At 38.3% G+C, this 19,182-nt stretch overlaps 1 protein-coding gene across 1 annotated transcript in view; it reads right to left on the reverse strand.

Annotated features, from left to right (window-relative positions):
- JADE3 (jade family PHD finger 3) overlaps positions 1-19,182 on the reverse strand; it is a 54,421-nt gene that overhangs the window by 3,945 nt on the left and 31,294 nt on the right. Inside the window, exons 3-10 of the mRNA XM_015812269.1 lie at positions 16,539-16,621; positions 15,408-15,565; positions 14,222-14,412; positions 10,067-10,278; positions 5,780-5,947; positions 2,983-3,099; positions 1,926-2,396; positions 1,002-1,195 (exon numbers count right to left, since the gene is read on the reverse strand). Of these exons, the coding sequence (XP_015667755.1) occupies positions 1,002-1,195; positions 1,926-2,396; positions 2,983-3,099; positions 5,780-5,947; positions 10,067-10,278; positions 14,222-14,412; positions 15,408-15,565; positions 16,539-16,621 (1,594 nt within the window). The remainder of the gene's footprint in view (positions 1-1,001; positions 1,196-1,925; positions 2,397-2,982; positions 3,100-5,779; positions 5,948-10,066; positions 10,279-14,221; positions 14,413-15,407; positions 15,566-16,538; positions 16,622-19,182) is intronic.

Here is a 19,182-nt window from a genome sequence, read left to right on the forward strand (position 1 = left end):
GTTTCTCTAATTTTATTGGGATTGTTTGAAATAAATACAATAATCTTGGTAGAATATTCATTTTAATCAATGCGATTCTGCCTAATAGTGATAACTGGAGGTTCCCCCAAGTCTCAAGATCTTGTTTCATTTTTAATATCAGTTTTGTATAATTGTCTTCTTTTATTGAGGAACATCTTGAGGTTATCCAAATCCAGCAGTCTCCAAGGCAGACTGCTTGAATGGGGGTGATGTAAAAGAGCCTCAGGGATATCAAGGACTGATCTGACCAAGATCTTTTTGCTCCACTATAAATAATAATAATTGTAATAGTAGTAGTAATAGTAGTAGTAGAAGTATTGGAAGGGACCTTTGAGGTCTTCTAGTCCAACCCCCTGCTCAGGCAGGAAACCCTATACTATTTCAGACAAATAGTCGTCCAGTCTCTTCTTAAATTTTTTTAGTGTTGGAGCATTCACAGTTTCTGGAGGCAGGTTGTTCCACTGATTAATTGTTCTGTCAGGAAATTTCTCCTTATTTCTTGCTTCTCTCTCTGATTAGTTTCCATCCGTTGCTTCATGTCCTGCCTTCAGGTGCTTTGGAGAATAGCTTGACTCCCTCTTCTTTGTGGCAACCCCTGAGATATTGGAACATTGCTATCATGTCACCCCTAATCATTCTCTTCATTAAACTAGACATACCTGGGGGTAATTTTGCAAAAGAAGAATATAGATTTGGATAACCTTTCAATAAAAATATTAATTTGAAGGAATAATTGGGGCCAGGCCTCGTAAAACAATAGAAGGTAGGATACAGAGAAAAGGGATGATTCCATATCTGATGTGCAATTCTAGACAGATTCTCTCTGAAACAAAGCTTCACCAGATGTCTATTCCCACATTCTAGTATATTCTATTGTTATCCAGAATTATTTGCACAGTGAATGTAATACAAACAATTACATAAATTGAACTATAGCATATAAGTATTATATAACTCATGAAAAGGAATTTTAAGATTACTGTCCAGTGAACGTAGGGTTTTCAAAGGTTGAGAGAGATATGAATATATAGAAAATGTCTGTTATGCATTCATTACCTGCAGCAATTTCCTGATTAATAAGTTGGACTTGTAAATTGAAGATCTGTTCATGTGCTTTGCTATGAGAAAGTTTTATTTTTTCTCTTCTGCTTACCATGTAGCAAAGATTCCTTACCTACAGAAAACACAAAATCAAGCACCTGAAAAAGCTTGCAAAATATTTTTTTAAACCATTAAGGATAAATTCCTTGACAAGAGATTTATATCTGTATACTTAAAATTATTTACCAAAATGGAATCTAAAGATTCAAATTATATTTAAGTATCTTTGTTTAAAACAATTCTTTTTAGAACTCAAATTGTAATTAACCATGCACAAAAGTAATTGCTTCACCTGACAATAATCTCTTTTGATTTTCAGGAATCAAAAATAGACACCCATCTGGTTACAGAGGAATATAGGATCTCAGGAAGATAACTTTCATTTATGAACTTTGCAGTTTATCTTGCAGTTAATATTGTATAGTCTTATGTTCTCCTGAGTACTTTCTTTATAATCCATTTAAATTACTCCAATTTTTCAAAATATTCCTCTTTATAACTCTAGTCCCATTTTACTATCCATTCACAAATCATTCTTTTGGATACTTTAAATGTCCACAATAAAAAGATTATCAGTGGCCATGTTTGAGAACCAGATTAGTCCCTTCCCTGTTTATTGGAGGCAGTTTCTAAAATGAGAGTTAAAAGGGAAGTAAAAATCTCATCAATGATGCAGTTTTTCCCAACCTTTAAGATTTTCTTAAAGTATCTTCCATTTTAATTATTACTCTATCCCTCATTCTCCAGTACAGATTTTTTTTCTTATTGCAACAGCTTCCTTTATAAAAGCATCAACTACTTACCCTCTCTAAATCCTGTCTCAAATGCATAAACATCCTCATTCGAGTATGAATGCTATCTTCTTTTGGCTGAATCAAGCCATTTTCTTCATCCTCCTTGGGAGGAAATAATGGTTTATTAAAGTTACTCTTCCTTTTTAATTTCCAGTAATTAAAGGTCAAGTCCACAGTGAGCTTCGGAAGCCCCAGTTCTGCTGCAACATCATCTATTCTCACAAGTGAATAGAACTCTTCCTCCAGTTCTTGAAGTTTCTGAGCACGCAAACTGGTTTTCTCACTCTCAGTTTGCTTCTGGTCTACTGTGCTCTTGAGGTTCTCTGTATCAAGTATCAAATTTTGCTTGGTTTTGCTATGCTTTAGACAATATGACTTGAACTTGACTTCATCACCATCATCCAGGATTGTTTTCATTTCTAAGCTATGCTCAAAGGCACATGTGACATGAAAGGCAGTGATACAGCTCTTCACAGAGCACTGTTGAATGAAAACAAATCAAGCATCAACAGAACAGACACTGAAAATCCTCTTAATAAAGCTTTCATAATTATAGTGGCCCATGCCTCCTATCACAGAAAAAAATCAAGAAACACTGCTTCCGGTAATGCACTTGACCACTTCTGGAGTTCCTCCTAAATTGCCCCCCAAAACTAGATCGCTCTAAACAATTAATCGCTTCCTGACACACAAAGAGTTAGTAACAGTTCAAGATTTGAACAGAACTTTTAAGCAAATTATCTCCTTAAAGAAATTGCATGTTTTTCTGTATGTGACCCACAACTCCCAGAAAAAACCATGTACCAACAGTGAACATATGCACCCACACACATGCCAAATCTCTTTTTTCCCTATCAAATTGGAAACCCTCCATAATCCTACGAATGCCTAACTAACTTGTTTAATGTCCACTTTCTTTTCCCAAAGAACAAAGCGGCTGCTAAATCTGTATTATTTCCTCATATTATGAGAAATATATTGATACCAATCAGAATGAGATATGCTTGCTAGTGAACCATTTCAATTCTTTAAGCTCAAGGATTACAGCATAGAAATCAGCACATACCTGGATACAAGCACCAGTTTTCACTTTGCATAAACTGCAAACTAAAGCCCATCTACTTGGAGGAATGTGAGACACTTTTGTAATCGGTTCCATCCTTTCTGGACAAGCAATGCTTACCTACAATGGAAAACATCCAAAACTACTATATTTTTCTACTTTAGCATTTTGCAAAACAAGCAAAACATTTAAGCCACAGTAGTAAAGGTACTGGGATAAGTTTATAAATGGAGGCTGAAAATACTAATAAATTAAAATGAAATTAATTAATTTCTGACAAGGTTCTTAGGATAGCTAATACAGTAAAAATATAATAAAATACTATAGCTTTTTTGCTCTGAATAGAACTGATTAATAAATATTATATAAACAGCCACAAGAGGGAACTGATGGAATAATAATCATGATACAAATAGCACTATTTCCATACTAGCATCAAATTGAAAGGAAAGGATATCCAAGGATGGGATTTGTATCATGATATCACCTGCACTTCAGATTTTCATCACTATGGCTCACTGGGTGTACCATGGCTTATAAAGGAAGTTGAGGTTTTGAGCATCACATGTGTCCAACAAAATACTAGGTTGGTTGGGTGTGGCTAGCCCCTGGAGAAGACCTTAAGGTGAACCAATTGCACTCATCCTGACCCAGCTTTTTGCTGATGTCTGCCAGTTACATTTAATTAAAGTCCAACTAACTGGGCACATTAATAATAAAAAAGATGTCTAAGGAGGGCCATCCTCAACATGGTAAAGGAATTAAAGCTATGAATCAAAGACAGCTGAGTCAGCACCCTGAACTAGTAGTAAAGTAGTAAAGAAATGGTGATGGAGAAAGAAGAAAATGCCCCATATTCTCTCACAAGTCCAATCAAATTACAAAAATCAAGAAATATAATTGTAAGAGTTGTAATAAGGTAAAAGAAAAAAGCTTGAGGACTAAAAAAGATAAATTACAATGGAAATAAACTGTTATTTTTCCAAGATAACAGTCTTGTCACACTACAAAGAACAAAGGCCTTCAAATCTCTAATAGAAGAATTACTCAAAAGAAAAATAAGATAAATGGGGAGGTCACTTTCATGCCAATTGGATTTCAATCACAAGGAAAACAGATTATTTTTATACTCCAGAGATTAAACAGTCTTAATAAACCTAAATAATGCTTCATAGTGAATTAATAACTAACAAGCTGTGAGATTTAAAAGATTCTTATAACTTGAGAAGATATGACAATGGAATAATTCAGTTTATAACACTCATAAGTTGGTTGCTGTTTGCAACAAAAATGTTTTGATATTATTTATATTAGTTGGGAAATACTCAAGATAAAATAGAGAGGATAGCAAAGTATTATTTAGAAGTTAAAGTAAAGATTAGTTGGAAGTTAAAATAAAGATGAGTTGGGAAGAAAGAGGTGAGAGGTGAGAGCTTCACACAGCACTCACCTAAACTAGTTAGAGCAGCGGTTCTCAACCTGTGGGTCGCGACCCCTTTGGGGGTCGAATGACCCTTTCACAGGGGTCGCCTAAGACCATCGGAAAACACATATTTCCGATGGTCTTAGGAACCGAGACACCGCTCCTCTATCCGTCTCCAGGTGGCGGGTCTGTCCATGCTGGCGCCGAGGCCGGGGTCCGGCGGGGTGGGGCGACGAGGCCGGGTGCTGGCGGAGGAGGGGTGGGCCACGTGGAGTGAGGTGCGGGGCAGGAGGGCGGCGAGGAGGCGGGCGCTGCGGCTCCTGTTGCTGCTGCTTCTGCTGAGGTGGCCGATCACGACGCAGAAGCGCCACGGCATGGAGCGGCATGGCCGAGGGCGAGCGGGCCACCCAGACACCAAGCTTGCAGGAATAACCAAAACTCCAGAAGATAGGCTTAAGATACAGAGGATCTTGAACATTGGGCACTATCTAACAAAATGAAATTCAATGGTGAAAAAAGTAAGGTTCTACATTTAGACAAGAAAAACCAAATGCACAGGTACAGTATAGGTGGCACCTTGCTCAATAGTAGTAACTGTGAGAGGGATCTCAGAGTCCTAGTGGACAATCACTTAAATATGAGCCAGCAGTGTGCTGCAGCTGCCAAAAAAGCCAACACAGTGCTAGGCTGCATTAACAGAGGGACAGAATCAAGATCACATGAAGTGTTAATATTACTTTACAATGCCTTGGTAAGGCCACACTTGGAATACTGCATCCAGTTTTGGTTACAACAATGTAAAAAACATGTTGAGACTCTAGAAAGAGTACAGAGAAGAGCAACAAAGATGATTAGGGGACTGGAGGCTAAAACATATAAGGAACGGTTGCTGGAATTGGGTATGTCTAATTTAATGAAGAGAAGGACTAGGAGTGACATGATAGCAGTGTTCCAATATCTCAGGAGTTGCCACAAAGAAGAGGGAGTCAAGCTATTCTCCAAAACACCTGGAGGCAGGACAAGAAGCAACGGATAGAAACTAACCAAAGAGAGAAGCAACCTAGAACTAAGGAGAAATTTCCTGACAGTTTGAACAATTAATCAGTGGAACAACCTGACTCCAGAAACTGTGAATGCTCCAACACTGGAAGTTTTTAAGAAGAGACTGAACAGCCATTTGTCTGAAATGGTATAGGGTTTCCTGCCTGAGTAGGGGGATGGACTAGATGACCTCCAAGATCCCTTCCAATATTATCATCATCATCATATTATTGTTGTTGTTGTTGTTGTTAAACTATGCTTCTTGTATCACAGAATCTTTTCCTTACATATAAACAGCGTAGATGAAAAGACGGCATGTAATTAGTATATTCATACCTCTGGAATCCAGAGAGCACAACTCACATGTGCCCACTTAGTACCCGTTCTTGTAGCTTTCATAGCTCCACCCCTCTTTGGACACAAGAGACACTGAGGATGTATACCTAAAACACAAGTACGGCAAAGCCAACTCCCCTCAGGAACTTTTAGGATGCCATAGCATGCCTGGAGATAAAAAAGAAAACACTGTTTTCTATAAGAAAGAAGTATACTTTATATTATTTACCTTTATCCGTTTTAACCACGGCATATTTTTACACACTTATTTTCAAAGCAGAAACACAATGATCAGAAAAAAATCACTTTTTCATTAATAAATTATATTTTATTCTTAGTGATAAAAATGAAATATCCATAAAGGGCATAGGTGTGGCTTCTCAGAATGGAACTTGGGTACCAACTTTCTTCACTACCAGTCCCTTTTTTCAATATAAATACATACAAACAAGGAATAGACTACAAATATAAATGAATGATTCCTTTCGTAAGTATTATTGATTTAGGAAAGGACTTTTTTATGGTACCTATGGATGATTTTTAAATTTTTACACCATTTATAAAATAACCTGGGAAAGTGCTGTAATTCAGCGTTCCCCAACCTTTTTGGGTTGACGGCCCAGCACGAGAGAGAGGGATGGTTTTGTGCAAGGGGCAGGCATCCGTGCACAGCTTTGTGTGAGCACCCTCTGCTCATTGAGTGGGGCTGCACATGTACGCACACTCATCCGCTGCTGGCGCGGCCCAGGGGTTGGGAACTTCTGCTCTAATTGATCTTAGGAGTAAAGAATTTCAAAAAGACTGTATACAGGTAATTGCATCTGAAATGTTCTACTTTTATCCACTAGTGGGCACTCTTGGCCAAGCATAAATTTAAAAAATGAACTCTTTTCATGAGTGTTCTAGTATTATTAACCAGGATCATTCTATGAAGTTTAGAAACTCATTGCTTTCTGTCTTATTTCTTTCCCATTGTTCATAGACCTTTCAAAAGATAACTTTAATAACTTTATGAATTCTTAAAAATATTAATAAAATCAGACTTGGAAATCTAATTCCTTATTCAATGTAAGAATTAATTTAAACTTTCTCCAAGAGATGGCTGCCCAGCCTCCACATGAATGCAGACATATGTTCAGCCAAGACGCATTCAGAAATACTCTTCTCTTCCCTCTATGATAAGCGCAAGATTAACCATTACATTGGCTGCATTCAAGATCTGAATGCCCATCAATATAGACAGTACAAATCCAGGCACATCTATTCAGAAATCCTGGATTATTTCCCAAAGCACATATGTAGAAGAGGCATTCAGAGACTTCTCCCCAATACTAAAAAGACAAAATCTTGTCTTTTTACGTCTGACCCAGTTGGGGACTGTACTCACCTTGCCTGACATTCACAGGAAGAAATAACTGCTGTTCAGATCTCAACTTCTGGCAAGAGCTAAAGCAAGACAGAGAAGTACTCTACTGCTGATTTCCAGATAATGCCTTCTGTGACTCTTTTCACTTGACCCTTCTCCTGGGGCCTGGAAATCATGTAATGCTTTTTAAAAGTAGCATTGCTAATGTAGTGAGTGACTAATAGTAAAATAGGGCAAATGGCAAATGAACATTTGTACATTCCTCTGCCATACATTCTAGAATGTGATTGGTGGACAGACAATGTAAGGACGCTATATGACAGGGAAAGAATTTTGAACTCGGTGGACCATCCAGTCGAAGGTGCAGCAAAAGTTAAGTTGTGGGGAATATTAAGATACGATGTTTCTGTATCAGCATACTTTCCACCCATTCAAGGATAGAAAAAAGTATATTCCCAAGGATGTGAGGAACAGCCATTTAACTCAAGTTTAATACTTCTTTTCCCCCATATGTTGACCTGAACTGTAGACTGCACCTAAACTGAGGTAATTTGCACAAAGATGAAATTATTACTTCCAGTGATTGAAACCAGCAGTTCTATTGATGTAACTGAAAGTTGGATTTGCATGCTTTATCACTTTTACTTCTTTTAGTCCCATCTCCTGCTGAAACAGTCAGCAATAATCAATGCTGTTTGTTATTTGATGTTATTGTCCAAAAACTGTACTTTTGCCAAACCATGGATGTAGGTTTTTTTTGCTAGGATGGTGATCTTTATATTTTATACATTGTACCCTCTGTATGTGCTTTCATATATGCATACAGTACAGTAATACTTAGTTCAGAGATTTTATTTATGATAATTACTTTTATTTTCTTCTGAAAATTTATTTTCTTCACAAAATTTGATTAACATTTGCAAACACTGCTCAATATTTACTAATAAAACAATATCTGAATAAATTATTACTGTATTTCTTGGCATGCTTCTGAAGAGTTTTTGAAAATAACTTCAGAATGTACTGAATTTAAAGATCAACAATGGTAATGCACATTCTTACCACACATAATATCTGAAATAATTTTCTTCTTTTTCTTCAACTTTAAAAGCTGCTGTTTCTAGTATAAATTCATAATGATGCATATGTTTCTACCACCAACCCTGCATTTTTCAATATATTTAATGCCACTAAATATAATGTATTTCATACAATCCTCAATATACATAAAAATCCACTTTCATATCTCTACAATGTTTTACTAGTTTTTATATCCTTAAAAGAACATTCCTGCTACCTAATACATTCCTATATCCAAGTTATGCTATGCTCAAAATAGTTTCACATTTCTGAAAAATCCTCTCGTTTATGTTTGGAAGAACATTTTAAAAACATGACTCACCAAAGTTATCATAGAGATTCATTACATCTTTATGCTGTTTGTTTTAGACAGAATAGCAAACATAGATATTAGCTACTCATCCATAGTTCATGTATTGTACAATACGTTGAATTTTTAAAGTGTCTATCACAATTTTATTAATTTGCAATCTTATTGAGCCACTCTATAGTGAGATAGGTGGCATATAAATTGAATAAATATTCAATATTTTTACATATACAGAATAATCAGATCCTACGCCTTTTATTCTTTAAATTGTTTACATTTACTCCACTATATATTGTACATGAAAGGTATATCCATGTTTATATAATTATAATATCATGATGTAGTGGGGGACTGTACCATACTACTGCAACATGCTCTATATGGGGCTGTCCTTGTTAATGGTGCCAGTTATTCAACAAATGTACCACAACTGAATTGGCTTCCAGTGTGCCCAGGTACAGGTCAAGGTGCTGGTAGTTATGTTTAAAGACCTGTATGGCTTGGGACCGGGTTACTTACTCAATCTGACAAAGAGCATGCTCTGGATACCAGCAGCTGAGGAATAACAGCTGGTGGAGACCAGGCAAGCCTTTTCTGCTATAGTGCCTGCCTTTTGTAAGGCTTTGAAAAGTTGGGTCTGTGTCTCAATGTGGAGTCCCAAGAGGGAGCTGGTTCTGGTTATGTTAATGGCAGCTGCTATGGGTTTCTATTTTTTTAATTATATGTGTTTTATCTATTTTATTGTAAAATGTCCCAAATGTAACCTATATAAATCAGCTAAACAAACAAATACAATACAATACAATACAAAAAGTTGTTCCAGGTATATTTCCAGGTATGTAATATATTCATAGTTTGTGTATACTGTAATTTCATTTCTTTTTAATGCATATATTTAGCTTCCAATATTTCAGTTTCACTATGTCTATCACCTATCAATTTTTCTTTGCATTTCAATTTTTTCTCCTGACTTATGACACATTTTTGAATATTTTCACTTTTGTTTAAAATGTGATTCTTCCCCTAGTTCTAAAATTTTGTCGTAACATCCCTTCTTTTATGACAATTTACAACAATGATTTACTGTAAGTTTTCATTCACTTCGTTCATGCTGTTGTTCACATTTTCCGTTTGTTTCATAATAATGTTTATATTTTCTATGATAAATTTTGGAACTCTGGAGTCTTCTCCTTTTATTGCTATTATTTTCTTTTGTACTCTATCAGGGATATTTCCAAATGGCATGTTTCATCAGAGTACATTTTGGTACTCAGTAATATTTTCTATATATTATTGACACAATGTTCTGCTAGTGTTACCACTAACTATCCAAAACTACTGATACAACAGAGCTTATAGTGTACCATTCTATTATACTTAATAGTAATCTGATTACATAACAAAATTTCATTTCCTAACAAAATTTCATTTCCTTATTCTTAGCATATTTAAAAAAACACTTAAAAATCCTTACTCTTAAGAAAAGGCTGAATGTTGCATTCATATTGGCAAAGAATTAAACCTAACAAACCTGATGCACACAGATGTTACATTTATCACAAAACACCATATCATTTCCATCTTCACTATCAGGAGATCGGCATACATCACAGATTACATCTTCATCATATTCTATACCAAGCCCTTCCTCTGTTTCAATGGCATGGTTCATATTCTCATGACAGTGACGTTCCAGGACTTCTACCAATTTCTCCATGGTATTTTCATCAAGCTGTCCATATCCTGCCGAATGGTAAAAATAACCATTAAAATTGCTACACTGAATAGTGCCCCAATTATGTCTCTTCAAATCTTTCATTCTCCAAGTATAATTTCCATTTAGCATCACACATGATGCTGATTTCACTTTAACTTGGCTTATCAGAGTGTTTTTTGTTTGTAGAATTAGTTGTTGTCCACCATAACCATGGGAAGAAAGGTGAAAAATCACAATGCCAAGAATAATGAAGAAGATAAGATATTAGGGCAAGATTTTTTTCAAAAAAAAAAGGAGGTAGAAAACAAAGTTGTTCTATCTTGGGCCAAATACCTTCCTCCAAAAATTACATAATATTCATATTTCTTTCTTTTTTGATTTGTAATCCTGACCTGATAAGAGATAATTCATTGTTCTAAGCCTCCTATCAATAAACTAAGAAACTTCATGTAAATAATAATAAAATAATAGTTCAAATTAACCCAATCTACATTTAGTAGGTATTTTCTAAACTCCACTTTAAAAAAAGTGTTCAGCAAGCTTACATTCTGGTTTTATAAAGACAGATGACTCTCATATACAAATCTTATTGTGCCTTATAACACTGCCTTGAGTCCCAAAAACCTTGTTACTATAGCCTGTCCAATTAGGAATGGAGGAAAAGGGCCGTTTGTGACAGATATAAATGCAGGTGAATACAGCTCTAGTCAGGAGGCAATGTCTTTAAAATAACTTGTCACTAACAGATGCAAGAATCAGAACCATTACTACATCAGTTTGTATAATTCAAACTAATGAAATAAGCTGTTAAGCACATGATTGCTAAGAATTATGATGTACTCTACTGGATGCCACTAATTTTAAGCTAGCTGATACAGGACTACCTGTAATGGAGCCTGCCCACTCAACTTGTAACTCGAAAACTCATAGAGTGAATATCGTATCTTGAACGAAATTACTCCCTTGCTCGTTAAAACGCACGTGGCTCATTAAGCGAACATGAGGTATCTCAGGGTGGGGAAGGCCATGGAGGATCTAGTGATGGAACAGGCTCCCAAGGCCTCCCCAACCCACTAAGATACCCCTCCCTTCCTGCCGCACTGGACTCACCTGGAAAAGATCCATCTCCTCTCTGCTGTGGTTCCTGCTGCCACCCAGATCTGAGGCCAGGAGACACTTCCGCATCCCCCTTGTGGCCCGATCCAGGCTCTGGAGGCCTTTTCCAGGCCACTGCCACCTGGATCTAAGGCCGGGGAATGCTTCCACAACCCGCCGCAGCCCAATCCAGCCTCCGAAGGCATTTTCCAGGTTCGATCGGGCCGCAGGAAAGCTGCGGAAGCATTCACCAGCCTCAAATCCGGGCAGCAGTGGCCTGGAAAAGGCCTCCGGAGCCCAGATAGGGCCTCAGAGGGGGCGTGGAAGTGTTCCCCAGTCTCAAATCCGGGTGGCAGCAGCCTGGAAGAGGCCTCTGGAGCCCGGATCGCGCTGAAGGGGCGCGGAAGCATCTCCCAGCCTCAGATCCGGGCTGCAGCGGCCTAGAAAAGGCCTCCAGAGCCCCAATCCAGCCTCCGGAGGTACTTGGAAGTGTCCCCCAGCCTCGGTTCCATTCTCTGCTGCAGAGAAACAGAGGCCTAAAGTACCATGAAATCACGCAAGATCAGTAGCGTGAAATCTCACCCCACTGTTCTCGCATGATGTTGCATTACTTTAGGCCTCCATTCTATATGAACCAGCCAAAGGCCTGGAGCAGCCAAGAAAGCAAAGGATCTCGATCTTTGTGGGGTGAGTATTAAAGGCCTGGTGCCTAAGAGACCCGGGACGGGGGTGGGGAGGGAATAACCAGGGTGAATGTTGCAGAGCTACTGCGGTCGCTCGTAAGGGCAAATGACTGCCGTGGTGCTGCAATATTCGTAACTTCAGGACTTGCTTGCAAGCACTAGGGGGTGCTCATCACATAACTTTGAACGAGCGTTAAGTGAACGCTCGTAACTTGGGGATTGCCTGTATATTTTTAGTAGCACTTACCATGATTTTACAATTCATATTAATATCTTTATGTATAAAACAAATTGTAGACCTATATATTACTAAACTATCTTTTCTGTAACTATTAACTGGGTGAAATCGTTCATCACAGAATAAATATTTTCAACTAAGGTACTTCATATGGGCTAACTTACAGAATGTGTCCAAAATCTGGGACCCATGACTCCTGCGGAACTGACAAATTTTATAAATTATGTTATGTTCTAAAAATTATCATACAATAGTTTATGACAGACACAAAATGTCATAAACCATTTCTTCTTCTGTTTGGATGTGGTGGTGAACCTGTGGCACGTGTGCCATAGGAGGCAATCAGAGCCATTTCTGTGGGCACGGGCACAGCTACTGCTGCCAGCAGCTCGCACAGGTCCATCAGGCTGCCGTCGCCCAGGCGAAGCAGCCGGCTAGCAAGCCCCACGTAGAGGTGCACGCCCACGCCCAGCAGGCAAAAGGCCACCCCGAGCGGGGAAAGCCGGATCCCCATCGATGTCATGGCCGCCCATGCCCAGCAGAAACAAGGGAACACGCAATCCTGGCTGGGACTGGGGGGCCATGGCGCCAATGGGGATCCGGCTTTCCCCGCTCGGGATAGCCTTTGGCTTGCTGGGCGTGGGTGTGCTCTACCACCTCTATGCAGGGCTTGCTAGCCGGCCGTTTTGCTTCCTTTGTGCTGGGCAGGTCAGGTGTCCAGGTGGCAGCGGCAGCCTAATGGATTTTCGCTACCAGACTGTTTAACTTGATGCAGAAAGGGAAGGATATGCATTCTGCATCAAGTAAACTTTTAAGAAGTTAAAGAGTCTGGCAGCGAAAATTCTCCTTATCCCCCATGCCTCAGGCCGGCCCCGCCAGCAGCTTGCTCAGGTCCATTAGGCTGCCACCGCCGAGGAGAAGAGTGGTGAGGTTTTGTGCCAGTTGGCCGGTCAGGCAAGGAGTAGGTCAGGGGATGGTGGCTGGCTGGCTGGGGAGGGGGAATCATGGCTGCTTGGGGGGGGAGGCAGCCGGTGCAGCAGCTTGGGTACCTCGGCTCCGTCCGAGTTGAAAGCGGAGGCACAGCAGCGGAATTGCTCTCAAACAATAAGAGCCGGGTGCGTTACTCGCTCGTGTGCGCCCACCTTGAGAGCAATCCCGCTGCTGCGCCTCCGTTTTCTTCAACTCGGATGGAGCCAAGCCGCTGGTGGTCGCTTGAGTGGGGAGGACGAGCTTTGCTACTGCTGCTGAGCCACACCTGGGCTACACCCTGCCGCTGCCTCCCACCTTCGCCACTGGGTGTGAGCAGCGGCGGGGTGCTCTGTCCTGGGGGGAAAAGCAGCAGCGGCCTAACCGTAACCCCTGCCCTGCCCCCCCTTGCCTCACCCTGCATAATGAGCCTCCTGCCCACTGTCCCACCCGCCAGAGACCTCCTGGATCTCCCCCAACCCTGCCTGGCCCCAACAGGCATCCCTCCCCAGGAGCAACATCGAGGTGGCCACACCCACCCTGGCCACGCCCACCCAGTCTTGCCGTGACTACCGTAGTCACGTCGACCCAGTGGGCCACGCCCACCCAGCACCCGGTGATACATAAGTGGGTTTTGGGTTGCAGTTTGGGCACTCGGTCTCTAAAAGGTTCGCCATCACTGTGCTATACAATTCAACGTGGATTATTTTCAAGACAGATACATCTCCGAATGTATCCCAACTTTTCCAATGAGGCAGTACAACAGAAGTTTTGTTATTACTGAAAGCATTGAGGAATCTGGTAAGAAAATATCTCTGAAAGGATGACTCAATAGACCAGAAGTTATCCAGTATTTTTTTTTAAATTTTACAAACCTATAATACTGGGAAAGAATGATAGAACCAAATATCATTGTATGTATATTTTATTTCAGAACATTTGTTAGATTATCAAATGTTAAACAGATTATTACTTTTGGTTTCTCACCCATTTCAGCAAGTTCCTCATTTACTTCCTGAAGCCAGAAGATATCCATGTCATCCAAGTCATATCGACACATTGATTCTGCCAATTCTAGAATGTTGATGTAGCCAGGTTCAGCAGACTCTTGGCTTGAACAATGGATGTACTTTCTGGGCCGTGTATAAAGTACTTGCTTTACTTTTTCTGCTACAATTCTAAGCAGCAAAACATTATAGTGAACTACAAATCCTCTGGTGGAAGAATTCTTAAAAATCAAGTAATAATGACAAAGTGTTCCATTCTTCAGGACCCTTAGGCCAAAGGACAGTGTTAACAATTTTAAATTTTTCATAATATTGTTATTTACTAAAGGATCACCTATGGATAACTTACAGTATTTGATCACCAATATTTGTTGGTTCATTCAACCACCACCAAACCAGTGCCACAGTAGTATGTTTAAACAAAAACATAAACAAAATCAGTACTGAATAACAGTAAAGTACTTCCTAAAATATGCCTTGAATTATGGCCATTAAATATATACAAAAACATTAGATCAGCTTTGAAATAGGAGTCTGATGACAAGGACAATAGTTATATGCCCTAACAATAACAGGTAATAAAATAAACAATTGTAATTATCTGGTTTTGGTATATCCTAACATCTGGAATTGTTATTCTGTTAAGATGTCATCTGTCAAAATAGAACTACCCTGGCATGCCTAGATGAAATGGAATTAGATAAGCATTCAGAGGTTTTTCTGGATATGACTGCAGAACAAACTGGTTACAAAGATGGTTTTCTAGACATCCATAGGCCATATGCAGTAACAAGGTGCTTGGAAAAAGGGGAGCTAACAGTCCAAAGATTTCACAGGATACTTTTTTGGGGAAGCACCAGAACCTAAAAATCACTGCAAAAAAGACCTGCTGAAGTAAACTGTACAAATTGCTACAGTCAGTTCTGCTTATAAGAGAGCATTTCTCAGGCATTCCCCTCTGGATTAAAATTTCAATTCTGTCTTCATTTATTTTTTATTATTTTCTGCATAATTGAAGCAATACATGTTATTTATTTCTACAAAATGGAATATATTGCAGCTGATACTATCCCTTAGTAAGGGATAGTAAGATGTATGTTAATATTTCTTTGGGATGGAAGGACAAAATTATGTGCTTTAGTAAGGCAGACATGTAAAAAAAATACCTGAGAGAAGGTTTTGGAATAGTTTCTGGGCTTGCAGGGACTTGAACACCCTTTTCCCATTCTTGTTTCCAGGTATCCGCAAACAAGTAATATTCATCTGGGTTAATATGATGAGAGTCTGGCAGTTTCATGGCACTTATGAGGTCCTTTCGAAACACCTGAAGGCATAGTAAGAGATAAAGAGATAAAGAAATAATTAATTAAAATTTCATTTTTTTAATTTAATGATAAAATTACTAATGTACTATACAAAAAAGCCTTCCAAACCACATGATTAAGCTTACAGCAAGCATGGCATCAAAATTAATGTTTTTTTTTACTATCTCTGCATTAGTAGAAGAAATACAACTAATATTTATTTACATTTTCATAACTTGACTCAATCTAAGGACTTTAATCGGCCTACAACCAGAAAAAAACATTATAAAACCAAAACTCAACAGGAAATAATTAACCACCCCAACACAATGCATGGAGATATGTGTCCAAAGGAGATATGTGTCCAACAAGATTCAAAGCACAGTGAAATAAAATTATTTTGGTAGCTGTACAAGGAATGGTGTGCTACAGACCTCAAAAGGAACAGTGTTCCACAACATGCAAGCCATTACAGACAAGGCCAGCTGTCTTGCCAAAGCCCTGTGGCTTTTCTATGGGAGAGGATTTGCCATCATCATAAAATATTCTTACTGGACAAACAGATTTGATCTTGATAAGGCAGTGCCATTTATCCTGCTGCTTTGCCATTTACTTATGACCAGAATTTTGAATTGATCCCAGAACTTTACAATTAGCAGATATTCCTCAAGTTACAACTGTAATGGAGCCTGCCCATTAAAGTTATAAGTCATAACCATCACAAAATGGGTCGATCACGTGACTGACTCGATTTTATGATTTTTTTGCGGCAACTATAAACCAATGTCTTTAATTTAGTTTGACATAACTGTTAGTATCCTGAAATAAATTTTATAAATTATAAGTCTAATATAATAAATTAGTTGTTCATTCATATTAATATAGATTCAGCAGTAAACAAAAAAGATTGGGATATGAAGCAGCAAACATTGAGGTATGTTAGTAAATAAATTATTAAAGTAAAACACTATGAATCAAAATATAAAGCCTTACCTCGGCAGGCTTTTTTTGTTCATTTGCTGGTGTTTTTGATTTGCTTCTGTATTTAGAACAAAAGGAGAAAGAAGTGGAAGGACCTATATGAACAGCAAGAAAAAGGAAGAGAATTAAAAAGAAAAAGAAAATTGAAATTTGCCTAGAACAGAAACTATTAAGGCAAAGTTTATTAAATATTTTTAATAAGTCATAGTAAAGTTTGCAGATAAGAAAAAAATTACTGCCTTCTTAGCTCAATTTCTGATTTTTCATCTAGTTTTTGTAGACGTACAAAAGCAAGAATTTCTAAATAACCCAAACATATCAAAATATCAAGTTATGTTTGCTGAAAAATGCAATACACGTCCCTTTATTTCCCCAGAAACAGAAATATGTAGGAAGTTTTCTAAAATGTAATTTTTGCACACATGTATATTTTAGATGAGGACAATAGTGCATCATTTTTATTTATGAAGTGGGGGAAACGTGATATTTGTGTTTCTGAGTACTTTTAATGGAATGTGAATTTGTCTGCATTTTAAAGGTTTATTCTTCCATGAATTTGTGATTTTTTTTGCTAAAAGTATGTTTGTGAGGGATAATTTTGTAGTTTATTTGTTGCAACTATGTGTGAGGGGTGAGGATCCCATATTCATTATTTTTTTAGCATTTATACTTTTCATTCTGTAAACTGGACATTCTATTCAGCTTTGGCAAGACATACATATATGCCTTCAGATTTGGAAATTAGGGGCCTGCCTCTTCGTTGTACTCAAAGAGGAGCAGAGCAAGGGGGAAAAAATTCTTAGAGGAAGAGTCAGAGAGCACAGTTCAGCCTTTTTAGATGTTTTGGCTTATATCTCAATTGACTGCCAAGAGGCTTGAGCATCCCACAAATCAGAAACGAGTCATGAACCAGCTTCAGAAAACAACTTATAATAAAAGACTTGATTGGTGCATCAAACCTCAGTTTCAAACAGTGATATTTTGCCAGAACTACACTACAGTTTGTTGTCCGAAGTGAGTTCAAATATTCAAATAAATTAAAACTACAAAAAACCTGGTTTATCATTAAATGTAAATTAGACTAACATATACTTCAATTTCCTAAAATTATAGGAAATACCCACTATTTTCTAACAATGTTGTCCATTACAATCGTAAACATTTCCATTGTTAGGAAGCAGATAAACAATTAGGAAGAAGTTGCCCTAAAATCATTAGTTTGTTATAGATTCAAGAGGTAAATAGAAATATTCTATAGTTCTAAAACTAGCACTTCTTGACTTCCCTACATCTCATAACAGAAGAAATTGATCTATTAACCATAAACAAGAATATCTGCATGCAGCTGAGCATTTGATTGTGGACCTCCCTTCTACTTCTGGTGCTAAGGATGCAAACGGGCGTTTTAAAGATGATGGAAAAGAACAAAGAATGACTCGTGCAGCTCACAGACGTAAGGAGAAAGAACAACTGACAGCCCGCCCAACAGCTGATAGCTCGCCACCTGCTACTTCTGAGCCAGTAGGTGGCGCTCGATCTAAGGTTTTTGTCAAGTCTTATGCTTCAAGTATCGCTATAGNTGTGTTGCAAGCAGAGTGTCCACACACATCTCAAAAGACTGATGCAGCTGAGCATTTGATTGTGGACCTCCCTTTTACTTCCGGTGCTAAGGATGCAAACGGGCATTTTAAAGATGATGGAAAAGAACAAAGAATGACTCGTGCAGCTCACAGACGTAAGGAGAAAGAACAACTGACAGCCCGCCCAACAGCTGATAGCCCGCCACCTGCTACTTCTGAGCCAGTAGGTGGCGCTCGATCTAAGGTTTTTGTCAAGTCTTATGCTTCAAGTATCGCTATAGGACTGAAATCAGCTAATGTTTAAAATTTCATCTTGGAATGTGGGGGGGCTTAATTCACCCCACAAAAGATGCAAGGTTTTTCATTATTTAAGACATTTTAATAATGATATCATATGTCTACAAGAGACTCATATTGTGGCTAAAGATCAAAAACTATTGTTAAATTTTAAGCTTGGAGATTTGTTTACTGCACCTGCTCTTAGAAAAAAAGCTGGGGTTGCATTATATATAAAGAAACATCTTTCACCTATCTTAAAAGAAGCTGACAAAGAAGGAAGTTTTTTATTTGTGGAAATAAATTTAAATGGAAGAAAGTGCTTAATAGTGGGGGTTTATGCTCCTAATCAACTGTCATCTCAAAAACAATTTTATAGACAACTACATCAGAAAATTGTGGCTATGGATTATAATTCTTTGATTGTTATGGGGGACTGGAATGGGGTACTTGATACTTCAAAAGATAAAAAGACAACTTCTAGGGATGTGGCCCTTTCCAGACTCCCTAAATCTTTTTTTGCAATGATGGAAGATTTGGAGTTGGCGGCTGTTTGGAGATCACAACATATGAATGAACGTGACTTTACCTTTTTCTCTCATAGACATGAGTCTTTCTCAAGGATTGATTTTGTTTTGACATCGACTGATTTGCTTACTGACTGTAACAAAACTAAAATTTTCCCTAGAACTTTGACTGACCATAGTATGGTATGGATAGAGATTGGCCATCAAAAAAAAGGAAATCTTGGAGAATAAATGAAAATTTGTTTAACCATGAGGATAAGGTTAAAGTCCTGA

Source organism: Protobothrops mucrosquamatus, unplaced genomic scaffold, assembly GCF_001527695.2.
Source record: "Protobothrops mucrosquamatus isolate PMUCROS unplaced genomic scaffold, P.Mucros_1.0 scaffold77, whole genome shotgun sequence".
Classification (NCBI taxonomy): Eukaryota; Metazoa; Chordata; class Lepidosauria; order Squamata; family Viperidae; genus Protobothrops; species Protobothrops mucrosquamatus.